At 37.5% G+C, this 15,177-nt stretch overlaps 1 protein-coding gene across 1 annotated transcript in view; it reads left to right on the forward strand.

The window, feature by feature from the left end:
• The window catches only part of ENTHD1 (ENTH domain containing 1), a 107,225-nt gene that overhangs the window by 30,344 nt on the left and 61,704 nt on the right, over positions 1-15,177 (forward strand). The window contains exon 3 of the mRNA XM_061206067.1: positions 8,549-8,667. Coding sequence (XP_061062050.1) covers positions 8,549-8,667 — 119 coding nt within the window. The remainder of the gene's footprint in view (positions 1-8,548; positions 8,668-15,177) is intronic.

The raw sequence follows: 15,177 nt of genomic DNA on the forward strand, positions 1-15,177 counted from the left end.
TAGTAGTGCACTGTTTAGCCTCCATGTATTTGTGTTTTTTACAGTTTTTTTCCTGTAACCGATTTCCAATCTCATAGCACTGTGGTCAGAAAAGATGCTTGATACGATTGCCATTTTCTTAAATTTTCCGAGGCTTGATTCATGACCCAAGATGTGATCTGTCCTGGAGAATGTTCTGTGTGCACTTGAGAAGAAAGTGTATTCTGCCAGTTTTGGGTGGAATGTTCTGTAAATACCAATTAAATCTATCTGGTCTATTGTGTCATTTAAAGCTTGTGTTTCCTTATTTATTTTCTGTTTGGATGATGTGTCCATTGGTGTAAGTGGGGTGTTAAAGTCCCCTACTATTATTGTGTTACTGTCGATTTCTCCTTTCATGGTTGTTAGCATTTGCCTTATGTATTGAGGTGCTCCTGTGTTGAGTACATAAACATTTATAATGGTTATATCTTCTTCTTGGATTGATCATTTGATCGTTATGTAGTGTCTCTCCTTATCTCTTGTAACAGTCTTTATTTTAAAGTCTATTTTATCTGATATGAGTATTGCTACTCCAGCTTTCTTTTGATTTCCATTTGCATGCAATATCTTTTTCCATCCCTTCACTTTCAGTCTGTATGTGTCCCTAGGTCTGAAATGGGTGTCTTGTAGACAGCATATATATGGGTCTTGTTTTTGTATCCATTCAGTCAGTCTGTGTCTTTTGGTTGAGGCATTTAATCCATTTACATTCAAGGTTATTATCGATATGTATGTTCCTATTACCATTTTCTTAATTGTTTTGGGTTTGTTTTTGTGGGTCTTTTTCTCTTGTGTTTCCTGCCTAGAGAAGTTTCTTTAGCATTTGTTGTAAAGCTGGTTTGGTGGTGCTGAATTCTCTTAGCTTCTGCTTGTGTCAAAAGCTTCTGACTTCTCCATCAAATCTGAATGAGATCCTTGCTAGGTAGAGTAATCTTGGTTGTAGGTTTTTCTCTTTCATCACTTTAAGTATATCCTGCCACTCCCTTCTGGCCTGCAGAGTTTCCACTGAAAAATCAGCTGATAACCTTATGGGGACTACTTTATATGTTATTTTTGGGTTTTCCCTTGATGCTTTTAATATTTTTTCTTTGAATTTAATTTTTGTTAGTTTGATTAACATGTGTCTTGGTGTGTTTCTCCTAGGGTTTATCCTGTATGGGACTCTCTGTGCTTCCTGGACTTGGGTGACTATTTCCTTTCCCATGTTAAGGAAGTTTTCGACTGTGATCTCTTCAAATATTTTCTCAGACCCTTTCTTTTTCTCTTCTTCTTCTGGGACCCCTATAATTCGAATTTTGGTGCATTTAGTGTTGTCCCAGAGGTCTCTGAGATTGTCTTCAATTCTCTTCGTTCTTTTTTCTTTATTCTGCTCCTTGGCAGTTATTTCCACCATTTTGTCTTCCAGCTCACTTATTCGTTCTTCTGCCTCCATTATTCTATTATTGATTCCTTCTAGTGTATTTTTCATTTGTTATTGTGTTGTTCATCTCTGTTTGTTCTTTAGTTCTTCTAGATCTTTGTTAAACATTTCTTGTATTTTCTCAATCCGTGCCTCCATTCTATTTCCGAGATTCTGGATCATCTTTACTATCATTACTCTGAATTCTTTTTCAGGTAGATTGCCTATTTCCTCTTCATTTATTTGGTCTTACAGGTTTTTACCTTGCTTCTTCATCTGTGACATATTTTTTTGCCATCTCATTTTCTTTTTTTTATGAGTGGGATTGTGTTCCTGTCTTACTGGTTGTTTGGCTCAAGGCTTCTAACACTGGAGTTTGTACGCTATTGGGTAGAGCTGGGTCTTGGTGCCGAGATGAGGAACTTCGTGAGACCTCACTCCAATGAATATTCCCTGGGGTCTGAGGTTCTCTGTTAGTCCAGTGGTTCAGATTCGGAGCTCCCACCGCAGCAGCTTCGGCCCAACCCCCAGCTCATGAACCAAGATCCCGCAAGCCGTGTGGGGCGGGGAAAAAAAAAAAAAAGAATAATAACAAAGTAAAAAATAAAATTAGACTAGGAAACTAACAGATATGTTAGAAAGAATATAAAAATAAAAATATAGATGAATCAACAACCGGAAGGTACATCAGTACCACAACAGTAAAAAAGAGGAGGAGGGAAAAGAAAAAAAAAGGGGGGGAGGGCGGGGCCTAAGCAAGGGTGAGATTTGGGCGGGGGGTGGGGCCTATGCTTAGGACCCACAGGAATGGAAAAGGCCCTGAGGGCTGTGGGAGGTGGGGCTTAGGCTCAAGGAACAGAAGGGGCCCAGGCGTGCCCCTCACCCCTGGTCTCAGAGGGCAGGGGGCCTCACCTGGGAGCCCAGCAGGCTTCCTGGACCCGAGTGGGCAGGGCAATCGCCCTCCACTTCTCTCCCGTTCCTCCCTGAGGGCCCTCCTGCCTGCCTCTCCTGATCTCCCTGGCCTCCCTCCTATGCCCTCAGGACCCACATGGCCTGGAGGGGAGGAACCGGCTTGGGAACTCAGCAGGCTCCCCGGCCCGAGTGGGCCAGGCGACTGCTCTACGCTCCTCTCCCACTCTTCCCAGAGAGTCCCTCCCGCCTGCCTCTCCTGATCTCCCCGGCCTCAGGGGTGCCGACCCTGTCTGGCCTCCACTTCTCCTCCCCCCCAGTTCCCCCACGTCCTGCCGGTTCACTCTGGGGTTCCTCCCGTCTCCTTGGGCGTCAGAGTTCCGCACCAGCGGCCGGCAGTCGCCCTAGTTGTGGGGAGGTGCTAACTCTGCGTCTTCCCACGCTGCCGTCTTGACTCTGCCTCTGGATTAGTTTTGACTTTTAAGAAAAACATCTCATTAAGTATTCAATATTTTGTGACGGAAACTCTGTATTGCAGCTTTACTCTGTTACCTTAACCCGGGAGTCAGCTACTGAATATTTAGACTTGCTTTTGTAGGGACTGTTTATTTCTTCTTGTCCCTGTAGCTGAGTATATAATACAGTTTTGGGTTTTCCTGTTTACCATTATTATTGAGTAAGAACTACTGGCAGTGTCTCAAATTTTGTATGCGATTGTTAGCAAAATGCTGAAATAAAATTGCCTCAACTCCCTTTTTAAGATCTCCTGAAACAAAAGTTTGTCCTTTCTCATTATTTATTAGCTACCTATTTCCAATTTAATTTTAAAAATCTACTTAAACATCTCTGCTTTCTTATTCTTTATCCTTCCTCTGTTTTCATTTTTTAAAAAAAACATGCTTTTCCCCACTAATCTCAAAATTCGCCTTTCAAAAAAGATTTACCATACTCACATTCTATCTCCTGTGCCTCTGAAGTATTTGTCATGAGTAAATAGGAGCATAGTAATAAACCGGAATAATAGAGGTGCTGTATGTAGTGGATGCTGTGGTGTTTCCCATATTCCCGCTTCAAGATCAAGGCACTTATTCCCTCGGCAGCTGGGAGACTTGGTGCCCGAGGGGTCTCAGCTGAGTTCTTCTCTTCAAATTCCCAACAGCTAAAGAAAGCCTCTTTACCTAAGATCATGCCCCCTCCCTGAGAGAACCTACTTTCAATGACTTATGGAAGTGGGCCGTCTCCTTTGCTTCAAGGCAGGACAACTGTGAAGAGCCATTCCAGCCCCAGAGCTCCTAGTAGCACTAGCTGAGGCCTCTGCTGCAAACGCATCACAGTTTAATTTCTCCCTTGGCTCAGTCCTGTCTCCCTCGCTACTCCCAGATGTGGTTTCTGAGAGTACTCCCTAATGAATCCCCTCGTACAAATCTGGGTCTCGGAGCCTGTTTCCTGGGGAATCCAACCTACAACAATGGCTTTGCCTCAAGATTTACGATATAGGAGAAAGATACGTACATAAATGAGGAAAGAATTATAAAGCAAATGGGACAAAATGTTAACGATTGGTGGATCTGGATGAGAATTCTTTGTGCTATTCTTGCATCTTTTCTGTAAGTTTGCTCCAAGATAGTGAAATTGTTAAGGTTCCAAACTCATGGTTCTGCAAAAGTTAAATATAAACTTAATCACTATGAGACTTTGAAATCTTATTAGTTCTTCATTAGCCCACTGAATATTTTCTATAATAGATATACTTGTTCATTTTTAAAAGTTAATTTTGTTAGGTAAATGACTTAGTTTACTTCAATTACACCTAAAAGGACACTGTCAATACATAGCAACAATGTCTATTAGATGCTAGATAATACATAGAACAATTTGGGTATTTATGAAGGGTTTCAACTCCCAAATGTGCTGTCACGTTGTTAATGTCTGATAGTTTGAACGTCAGTTTGATATCTCATCTGAGAAATATCAAAGGGTTCACCAGTTCTGCTTTGTGGTATTATCTCGTGATACAGGCTCAATGAGATCTATAGCTTCTCTCCAGATAGCTTCTGCCAAGCACCTACAGCCGTGGTATCTAAGCACTCATCTTCAAATGACTCAATAGCATCATTTCCTGAAGCATCTGCGCTTTTTCCTTTGAGGTTTCTCATTCACATACTAGTCCTCCTTGACTGTGACCTCACAGTCTTGATTGATAAATAGCTTGTGATATACAAGGTACTTCATTTCCATTAAGGAACTAAATGTGTGAAGTGTGTTCTCCCCCTCCACTTGCTTGTGAAAACCCAGAAAGCAATGTTGTGTAATCACCTAATTTAATTAAGCACACCTCACTTCCAGTGTTGTGCTGATGCTAAAAAAAAATTTCTAAATGAATTTCTGTAGACTCACTATATTCTAACTGCCTTCCTTCTTGCTCCATAAGATAATTTATTATAGGCTTATAACGTTTTAGCTATTCTAGGCTAAAATGCATCTCCAAATATGCGAGATATTTTTTTCTTTCACAATCCTTACTATTCTTCAGTTTTCCTCACACTTTACTTCATGATTGACTTCCTGAAATTTTTATTAATCTACTTCTGTGATGTGTAAACTTAAGTCCATGTCATTTCAAGGATAATTTGTTGCTGAATGCTCAAAGAGTGATAATAAAGATAGTTCCTCACTAAATCACTTGAAAGTACATAGATGATCTAAGCCTCAAACTACTGCTGTTTGCCGGTATTACTTATAAAATCTCCAAGTCCAAAATAAGCTCATTTTAATTATTCATTTTCCTGTGAAGTTACAAGAAAATGAAAAGTTAGAGCCATAAATGCAAAGTTCTTATTCTTCAGCATCTTTGTCTTATATCATACTTGCTCCTTTTGCCCATGTAGTTCCTTCTGCTTGGAATAATTTCTTCCTCTGTATTTATCAGGATCCTAGCCATCCTTCAAAGCCTTCCTCACATTTTACTTCCTGTTTGAGGCTCTTTCTGATTACTCTGGTACACATTGATTTTTTTTCCTCATTAGAATTTCTATTCCTAAAGTTAGTTATTTTAAGAAAGTTTGGCCTGTAATTGTTTTCCTCTAATTTTTTCCTTTAAGTCTGTATGTTAGACTTATCTCAGTAGTCAGGCTATAAACTTTTTGAAGGCAAGGACCAGGCTATTTTTCTTATATAATTCCTCAAATGACTTTGAAAAATTATATGCCTCCTGACACATTTTTAACTGACATGTGAAATTTTGTCTTAAGTATAGTAAATGCAAAGGATATAATTCAAAATATTGACATTAAAGACAAAAGAAAAGAAAACAAGCAAAACTGCTTCATGAGTCTTTTAAGAGCATGTAAAGGAATATAAATACTATTGTGATTCATATCTGTAGTCATTCATTTGAAACAATACATGGTCTTCTTTAATTATTGGACATTGTACATCATTCCCTTTTCTCCTTGAAGTCATATTTCTATTCCACATCCCTCACAGAATTTTATCCTGATAGAAAGTATGTTTATGCTTGAAAGTTGTCTATACATAAAATATGTATATAAATTGAAATTATTTTTCTAAATTGTCTGTGACCAGAGGCTTTAAGTGGTAAAGTAGTTCTTCTAGATTGACTTACCGTTAGTTATTTTTAGTACACAGTCGATCAAAACCACATAAATGGGGGCTTCCCTTGTGGCGCAGTGGTTAAGAATCTGCCTGCCAATGCAGGGTATACAGGTTCGAGCCCTGGTCTGGGAAGATCCCACATGCCACGGAGCAACTAAGCCCATGCACCACAACTACTGAGCCTGCGCTCTAGAGCCCGCATGCCACAACTACTGAGCCCACGTGCCACAGCTATTGAAGCCTGTGTGCCTAGAGCCCGTGCTCTGCAACAAGAGAAGCCACCTCAATGAGATGCCCGTGCACTGCAACAAAGAGTAGCCCCCACTTGACGCAACTAAAGAAAGCCCATGCGCAGCAACAAAGACCCAATGCAGCCATAAATAAATAAATAAATAAATTTTAAAAGAAGAAACAACCACATAAATGTGGTTAAGTACTTATTAAACATAAAGAATACAATTTTATTGGAAAGACATATTTTTTATGAGCTCCATGGAACTGTTCATTTACCCATATATGAATATTACTTATTGCTTGAAATAAACAGGGTTTGTAAATTCTGTTTCTGTTTTACATTTTTAGAGATGTAAATGCTGAGAAGATTTGCTCACCTAAAATTGGGTGGGAATAGAAGGTGTTTTATTATAGCAATGTCAATCAATTTTATGAATTCTTTCCAAATAATATGCCAAAAATTAAATAGTGATTTATTATAAAAATGTTTTTCATCTCTTGTCAACTGTTAACTTGATTAGATCTTTCTTTAATGTTGTTGAAAGCAAAGGATTGGAAACACCCCACTTAGAAAAAGATTTGTTAAACAGTCATTGGGAGCAATTTACGTTCTCGATTTCTGGAAATAATACCAAAAACCTTTTGCTAAAATTTATCAAATGACTATTAATTATTCTGGTTACATTTTAATTTAACCCAATATTCTCAGAATGTGTGGGAAAAATAAAAACTCTGATTGCAGTGTACCCGTCAATACAAAAGTTTTTGAGAAAATGATTTTATTGTGTCATATGCTTTAAATGAATTTTCATCAAGTCTTCAGAACTGCAGATTTGTTTCATTCAATTATTGGAGAATATTTACCATATTTACCTAGTTGTCAAAGTCGGCCCTCATTGTGAAAACAACCAGTAGAATCGGATTTAAAGTTTCTTTCAGAAAACATCTAACTTTATTTAAATAAACATGTAACCAGACATCACTCTGGTTGTATTTCACACTCCTCAGTTTTCTTAAGATAAATAGCTAAGGCATGAAGCCTTGCCCTAAGTACGTTGCGTTGGTGAAATAAGGTGCCCCTGCCTCTGGTGCTTTCTCTGCTCTTCTCTCATGGGACTGTTCCTCAGGAATGATGCATTCTTCGACAGTACTGGGGGATGGAAAGCACAAGGACATTAGATGAAACTTATCAACTGTCCTGTTCCTCCACACTGTGATATATCTGAGTACCACACATACTGGTGTGGACCAAAAGAACTGTTACTTGTGCCATGCTTTGCGATTAAAAGAAATATGTATAAGACAGGACAAACTTTGAAGCTCTACTTTGGATTTTTCGTGCCTTGATTAAAGGAAGCTTCCCTATACCAGTCTTTTTTACTATTGTTTGGTGCCTTAGAGAAAATTATGCTTGTATCTTAAGGGAAGATGCACCATAATAAGATGGGTAAAGAAAATGTCTTTCTTTGTGAAGTGGGAGAAAATTGATTATGAAAGGGAAAGGGGAAAGAACCAGCCAGATGCTTCTGCACAGTTGCATTCTCAGGCAGATCAGTTTTTGGTAAGAATATATACAGAACTTGTGCATCTGGAAATTGAGTCCTTTAAAGCTATCTATGCCCATAAAGCTATCTATGTACTTAGACTTGGGAAGTCTTCAAGTACCCCCAGAGGTGTGCATATATACCAGTTTGAATATAGATTTCTTATGCTTTTTGTTGTCCCCAGTAATATGCTGAAATATAGTTGCTGCTAATACTTTTGTTTACATAGTAATTAACATAGGAAGGAAAGTGATATTAAGACTACAAAAACATTAAATTCAGCAAAAATATATAAACAGATATATCAGCTTATCTTCACTGGCATTTCTTTTTTGTTTAAATTTTTAAATTTTGTTTAGAAGTTTCTTTTTATAAAATAATCTATACATTTCTGACTAATTTTGCCTAGAACACATGAAATTCACACTGCAGTAATAAAGTTCTTTTAAATATTATAGGAATAATTATAATTGTCATTCCTGCTTTGCTAAAATTTCATTTGAGTAATTTTCATTTTCAAACTCTATTTTCTACACTATATTATACTTTATTTTAAAAAATGTTTCAAATAATAAAACTTAAAATTGAATCATTGATGGGAGAAAGGGCTAGAATTGAATTTGTATTTTTAAAATCTGTCTGAACTTGTCAATTATGATAAAGGGATCTATTAAATGATTAATATTCATAGGTAACCATTGGCACATGATGTATATTTTGTAGACAAAATGGATCTTCAGAAGTGATAAACTTAAAAATTGTGAGCTAATGTGAAAACATTACTCTTTTCTGTCAAAGTAAAATCTTAGCTTTATGTTGTTGACAGAAAACACTTCCAAGGCAGGATTGAAACAAGAGCAGTGTCAAGACATTCAGTTGCCTAGCGGAACTGTGTTGTCCCAGGAAACACTACCCCTCAAGATTAATGCTTGGAAATCAACAGAGGTAAGAAGTCATTATAGTAGTTTCCTATTGCTGCTCTAACAAATTGCCACAAACTTAGTGCCTTAAATCAACACAAATGTAGTATTTTAGAGTTCTTTGTGTTAGAAGTCTGACCCAGGTCTCACTGTCCCAGAATCAAGGTGTCTGCAGGGCTGTATTCCTTTCTGGAGGCCCTATGGGAGAATTTGTTTTCTTGCTTTTTCCAGCTTCGTGTGTTCTAAGAGAAACTGTGCTTGTCTTTTAACTTTGTTTTTGATGTCTTCTGTTATACAGAATTTTAAATAAGAATAAGGTTAAATTAAAGTTTTCCTTTATAGTTCGTGCTTTTTAATATCTTATTTAAGAAATTCTTTTTTTAATCCTAATATAATAAAGGTGTCTTATTTTTTCTTCCAATGTTCAAATTTTATGCCCTCTAGAATTTTACTGTATAGTGTAACATAGGGGTCTTATTTTATTTGTCCCCCTGTGGATAAGCAATATTTAATTTTTTGAACAGTCCATCTTTCTCTATACATTAAAAAAAAGTTTTCATTGCGAAATAATTACAGACTTACAGGATGTTGCAGAAACAGTACAGAGTCCCATGTACCCTTCACCGAGCTTTCCCCTGTGTTGACTTCTATATAGCTGTAGTACAATATCAAAATCAGGAAATAAACGTTGGCATGTTATGCTAACTAGACTACAGACCTTATTCAGTTTTCAAATTTTCAATTCAGTATTCATTTTTTTAACCTGCATTGTGTGTGTATGTGTGTGGGTTCTATGTAATTTCATCCTAAGTATAGATTCCTATAACCAGCACCAAAATCAAGATACAGAACTGTTCTATCACCACAAAAGAAGTTCCTCATGCTATTCACCCCATCCCACCCCTCCCAACCCCGTATATGGGCAACCACTAATCTTTTCTCCATCTCTATTGTTTTGTTATTTCTAGAATGTTGTGTAAATGGACTCAGACTGTACGTAACTTTTTGAGATAGATTTTTTTTTTCACTCAGCATAATGCTCTTGAGATCCACTCAGGTTGTTGCATGAATCAATAATTCATGCCTTTTTATTGTTAAGTAGCATCCCATAGTATAGATGTACCAGAGTTTATTCAACCATTCACCCACTGAAGGATAGTTGAGTGTTTCCAGTTTGGGGCTGTTTATGAATAAAGCTGCTGTGAACATTTGTGTACAGGTTTTTGTATGTGAAGTTTTCATATATCTGTGATAAATGTCCAAGAGTGCGCTTGCTGGATTGTATGGTAAGTGCATACTAAGTTTTTTAAGAAACTGTCAAACGGTTTTCCAGTGTGGCTGTACCGTCTTACATCCACCAGCAGTGTATGAGAGATCCAGTTTCTCTGCATCCTCACCAACTTTTGGTATTACCACTATTTGTATTTTAGTTATTCTACTAGGTTTCTTGTGAGATCTCATTGTGGTTTTAATTTGTGTTTCCCAAATGGCTAATGATATTGAACATCTTTTTATGTGCTTATTTGTGCCATCATAACTTCTCTTTGGTTAAATATATATATTCATATATTTTGCCCATTTTCTAATTAGGTTGTTTTTTACCATTGAGTTTTGAGAATTCTTCATTTATTCTGGATTCAAGTCCTTTGTCAGAGAGGTGACCTGCATATATTTTCTTCCAGTCTGTGGCTTGTCTTTTCTTTTTAACAATATCTTAACAGAGCAACAGTTTTAAATTTTGGTGAAGTCCAATTTATCAATTTTTTATTTTGTGGATCGTGCTTTTGGTGTCATATCTAAGAACTCTTTGTCTAACCCAAGGTTGTGTAGATTTTCTCCTAAAAGCTTTATAGTTTCATGCTTTACATTTAGGTCTGTGATCTATTTTGATTTAATTTTTGTATAAGATGTGAAGTATAGGTTGAGGTTTAAAAAAAAAATTTCTTTTCCCTACAGATATCCAATTGTTTCAACACCATTGTTGAAAAGACTTAAATTTTACTCTAATATGCTTAAGTGTGATTTTCCTTCTCTCTCTTCTTTGTCACTCAATGAGACTTTCCAGTGGGAGGTCTTTCATCTTTATTTAATTCTGAGACAGTTATCTCTGGTTCAAATACTTCTTACTGTTTATTTTCATTTTCTCTCTTTCTTATCTGGGCTCTTCTTATCTGGATATTAGTAATTCTCTTTCTATCTTCATATCTCTTAACTTTTCTTTACAGTTCCTATTTATTGTTTTCTTTTTTCTTCTTCTAGAGTTTCTCAATCTGATCTTCCAGTTTAATAATTTGTTCTCAGCTATGTTCATTCCACTGTTTATCCCATCTGTGTTCTCTGTTTCAACATTCTGTTTTTACATTTGCTATTTAATATTTCTATTTCATTCTTTTTATTGTGTTTTTTCCTGTTTCATATTGCTTATCCATTTCCTTATTTATTTTAGTATGCGTATTAAGTTTATTTTAAATTCTTGGTCCATCTTTTCTAATATCTGCGCTTCTGAAGAAACCTGTAATTCAGTTTTTTTTAAAAAAGTTTTGATCCTCAAATGACTGGTTACCCCTCGGGGTTATGGCTGCTCTGTCTAGGACTGCTAGAGGTCGGACCTTAGTCTGTGTCAGCCCTATCAGCTTAAGTGGAATGTAGGGGAAGTGGACTCTACGGTGGAGAGCACCTCTCTCCCCTCCCCGCTCCCTCCAAGAATACCAGAGTTAATCATTCCTCACTCTGAGGATCAATGCCTCAAATTAGATCTTTATCCTTAGCACCCCAAGAAGAAGCAGCTTTAGAGGGAAGCACTCCTTAAATTGTAAACCATCTGCCCTGGGGGATTGGAAAAGGAAGTGTGAAGAAACATCTTCTCAAGCCTACCTAGTCAGTCTCCACTGAGTGTTCTTACCTCCTCAGGGCTTCTGCACTCACCGGAAGCACTCCCTCCCGAGTTTAGCTCTCTGACTCACAGCAGGTGCGCAGGCAGGTTCCAAGGCAGTGAGTGGGCAGTAATTCCACCAACTCCTTCCTTATTTTATTCAACCATTGCACAGGCCACCTTCTGCCCCAGGCTGAAGCCAACTAGACACCCTCACCCGCCTCACACACAAACATACCAGTTCAGAATAGCCACGCCATCTCCCCTGCGGCCCCTCACGGTTTTCTTCTCATTTTAAAAAAAATTTTTGTTGGGGTATAGTTGATTTACAATGTTGTATTAGTTTCAGGTGTACAGCAAAGTGAATCTGTTATACATATACATGTATCCAACTCTTTTTTAGACTCTTTTCCCATATAGGCCATTACAGAGTATTGAGTAGAGCTCCCTGTGCCATACAGTAGGTCCTTATTCATCATCTATTTTATATATAGTAGTGTGTGTGTGTGTGTGTGTGTGTGTGTGTGTCAATCCCAGTCTTCCAATTTACCCTTCTCCCCCTTACCCCCCAGTTAACCATAAGTTTATTTTCTACATCTGTAACTCTATTTCTGTTTTGTAGATAAGTTCATTTGTAGCCTTTGTTTTAGATTCCACATATAAGCAATATCATATGATATTTGCCTTCCTCTGTCTGACTTCACTCAGTATGACAATCTTTAGGTCCATCCATTTTGCTGCAAATGGCATTATTTTGTTCTTTTTTATGGCTGAGTAATATTCCATTGTACTGTATATACATACCACATCTTCTTTATCCATTCCTCTGTTGATGGATATTTAGGTTGCTTCCATGTCCTGGCTATTGTAAATAGTGCTGCAATGAACATTGGGGTACATGTATCTTTTCAAATTATGGTTTTCTCTGGATAAATGCCCAGGAGTGGGATTGCAGGATCATATGGTTTTAGTTTCAGTTTTTTAAGGAAACTCCATACTGTTCTCCCTAGTGACTGTACCAGTGTAGGAGTACACTGTAGCGTAGGAGGGTTCCCTTTTCTCCACACCCTCTCCAGCATTTATTGTTTGTAGATTTTTTGATGATTGTCATTCTGACCAGTGTGAGGTGATACCTCATTGTAGTTTTGATTTGCATTTCTCTAATAATTAGTGATGTTGAGCATCTTTTCATGTGCTTTTTAACCATCTGTATGTCTTCTTTGGAGAAATGTCTATTTAGATCTTCATCCCATATACCTAGGAATAAACCTACCTAAGGAGGCAAAAGACCTATACTCAGAAAACTATAAGATACTGATGAAAGAAATAAAAGATGACACAAACAGATGGAGAGCTATACCATGTTCTTGGATTGGAAGACTCAATATTGTTAAAATGACTATACTACCCAAAGCAATCTACAGATTCAATGCAATCCTTATCAAATTACCAATGGCATTTTTCACAGAATTAGAACAAAAAATTCTTCTCATTTTGATGTCGTCCCTTTATAGTATTTCCAAGCTTGATCCTGAGGGAGGGGGCCACTGAATCAGAACTGGAACCTGCTCTGTTCTTCAGTGTTCTCTGACCTTCCCAGACATGTACCTACTTACTTCTATTTGTACTTTCACATAAGAACACACATCTTTAATTCTGGCATATATAGCTCCTCAAATAATATTTTTGTCTCTATTTCCTTGAAATTTTTTTTTCTGCTTAATTTCTTTTAGGTATATATTGGGCCACTTAATGTCTCATTTTCTATGTCTTTCAACTGCTTTATTTTATTAAAATTTTTATTGAAATATAGTTGATGTGCAATATTATGTTAGTTTCAGGTATACTACCTAGTGATTTGACATTTGCATACATTATGAAATAATCACCATGTTAAGTCTAGTAACCATCTGTCCCCAACAACTGCTTTTAAAAGTAGTTTCTTGTAAAAAAAAAAAAAAAAAAAAAAAAAGGTCATGAAGAACCTAGGGGCAGGACGGGAATAAAGATGCAGACCTACTAGAGAATGGACTTGAGGACAGAGGGAGGGGGAAGGGTAAGCTGGGACAAAGTGAGAGAGTGGCATGTACATATATACACTACCAAATGTAAAACCAATAGCTAGTGGCAAGCAGCCGCAGAGCACAGGGAGATCAGCTCGGTGCTTTGTGACCACCTAGAGGGGTGGGATAGGGAGGGTGGGAGGGAGGGAGATGCAAGAGGGAAGAGATATGGGGATACATGTATATGTATAGCTGATTCACTTTGTTATAAAGCAGAAACTAACACACCATTGTAAAGCAATTATATTCCAATAAAGATGTTAAAAAAAAAAAACTTTAAAAAAAAAGTAGTTTTTTGTTTCATTATGTCTCCATGCTGCATTTTAGGTAATTAATCAGAACCATCTTCCAGTTCATTTTCTTCTCCTTTCACCTCTGTCCACTCTAGAATTTTCCCTGTCCATTAAGTGTTTTATTTCGATAGCTATTGCATTGCTTTTTTACAGGATATTCATTTGTACTTATTTCATCTCTGCCTGTCTTGGCTTCTTGTTTTTTTTATTCCTTTAAATTAATGCTATCCTTTCCATTTTCTTTTTGAGAACTAAATATACTTAGTTTTATATGCTTTTTAGATTTCTTAGTTTCATTTTGTCAAGAGTGGGTTCAGTTTCTTTCTGTGTTTTGGAATACTGGTTTGTAAGCTCTCCTTGAGTGGCTCAAGTTTTTTATCATCCTTTTTCTCTGACTGTCCTTAACCTTTTCTGCCTAACAGTTTTTCATTTGCCTCCTCCTGACACCTGGGACTACGTAGCACATTCAGAACCTACCCGGGCAGCTTGGGGCTCCTTTCTTTTGCTCATGTCAGAGATATTGCAGATCCGGTCCCCAGACCAAAGGATGCTGTGGCTCAGTTGCTAGTGAAGTTTAGTTTGTGTCTTCTCACCTGCTTGTATACTACTTTCAGAAGCCATAGTCCCGGGCTGTGACTGATGCCAGGTTATTTCAGCTTCCTTTGTAAGTAGTGGAGCCCAAGGCCTGGCATAGTTTCAAGCAGTGAGCCCATATTTAGCACTCCTATCTTGGATGGTCACTTTAAATCTGTGTTTACCACTCTGGAATTAAGCTCCTGGTTTTCTCTGCCTTTTTCTGGACCCCAAATCCCAAAGTCCACAGCTTCAACCTCCTTACCATCATGTGTTTTGTGTTCGTGCTCTCATCCATGAAGATGTTCATCTTTTAGCATGACTGTACCTTTAATTCTCACCTTGGTATTTTCTCTTTCATTACTATGTGTTTGGAGAACACATATCCCTGAAATAGGAACACATAGAACCATCTTGACTGGAAACCTGTTCCACTCAAGACTGTATGAAATTATCTCATTGATTCATTTTTCTGTTTTATGTGTGTTTCTCCTACTAAAAGGAAAGCTCCTTTTCAGGCGCTTTAGAGACCTTTCTAGTCTTATTCATTATTGAATCTTCAGTTGCCAAATTCTTGTTAATAAAAAGTGAAATGAATGGATGAGTAGACACTCAGTGTTAGCTCCCTTCCCCTCTTTTCCTGTGATAGAGGCTTGTTTGGCCTCCTGCTCAGAGTGCTTGTTTAGTGTCCTGCCACAGTTCCTATGAGGGAGGGTTGAAATTATTTCTTGGCC

This window comes from Eubalaena glacialis, chromosome 11 (genome assembly GCF_028564815.1).
Source record: "Eubalaena glacialis isolate mEubGla1 chromosome 11, mEubGla1.1.hap2.+ XY, whole genome shotgun sequence".
Lineage (NCBI taxonomy): Eukaryota > Metazoa > Chordata > Mammalia > Artiodactyla > Balaenidae > Eubalaena > Eubalaena glacialis.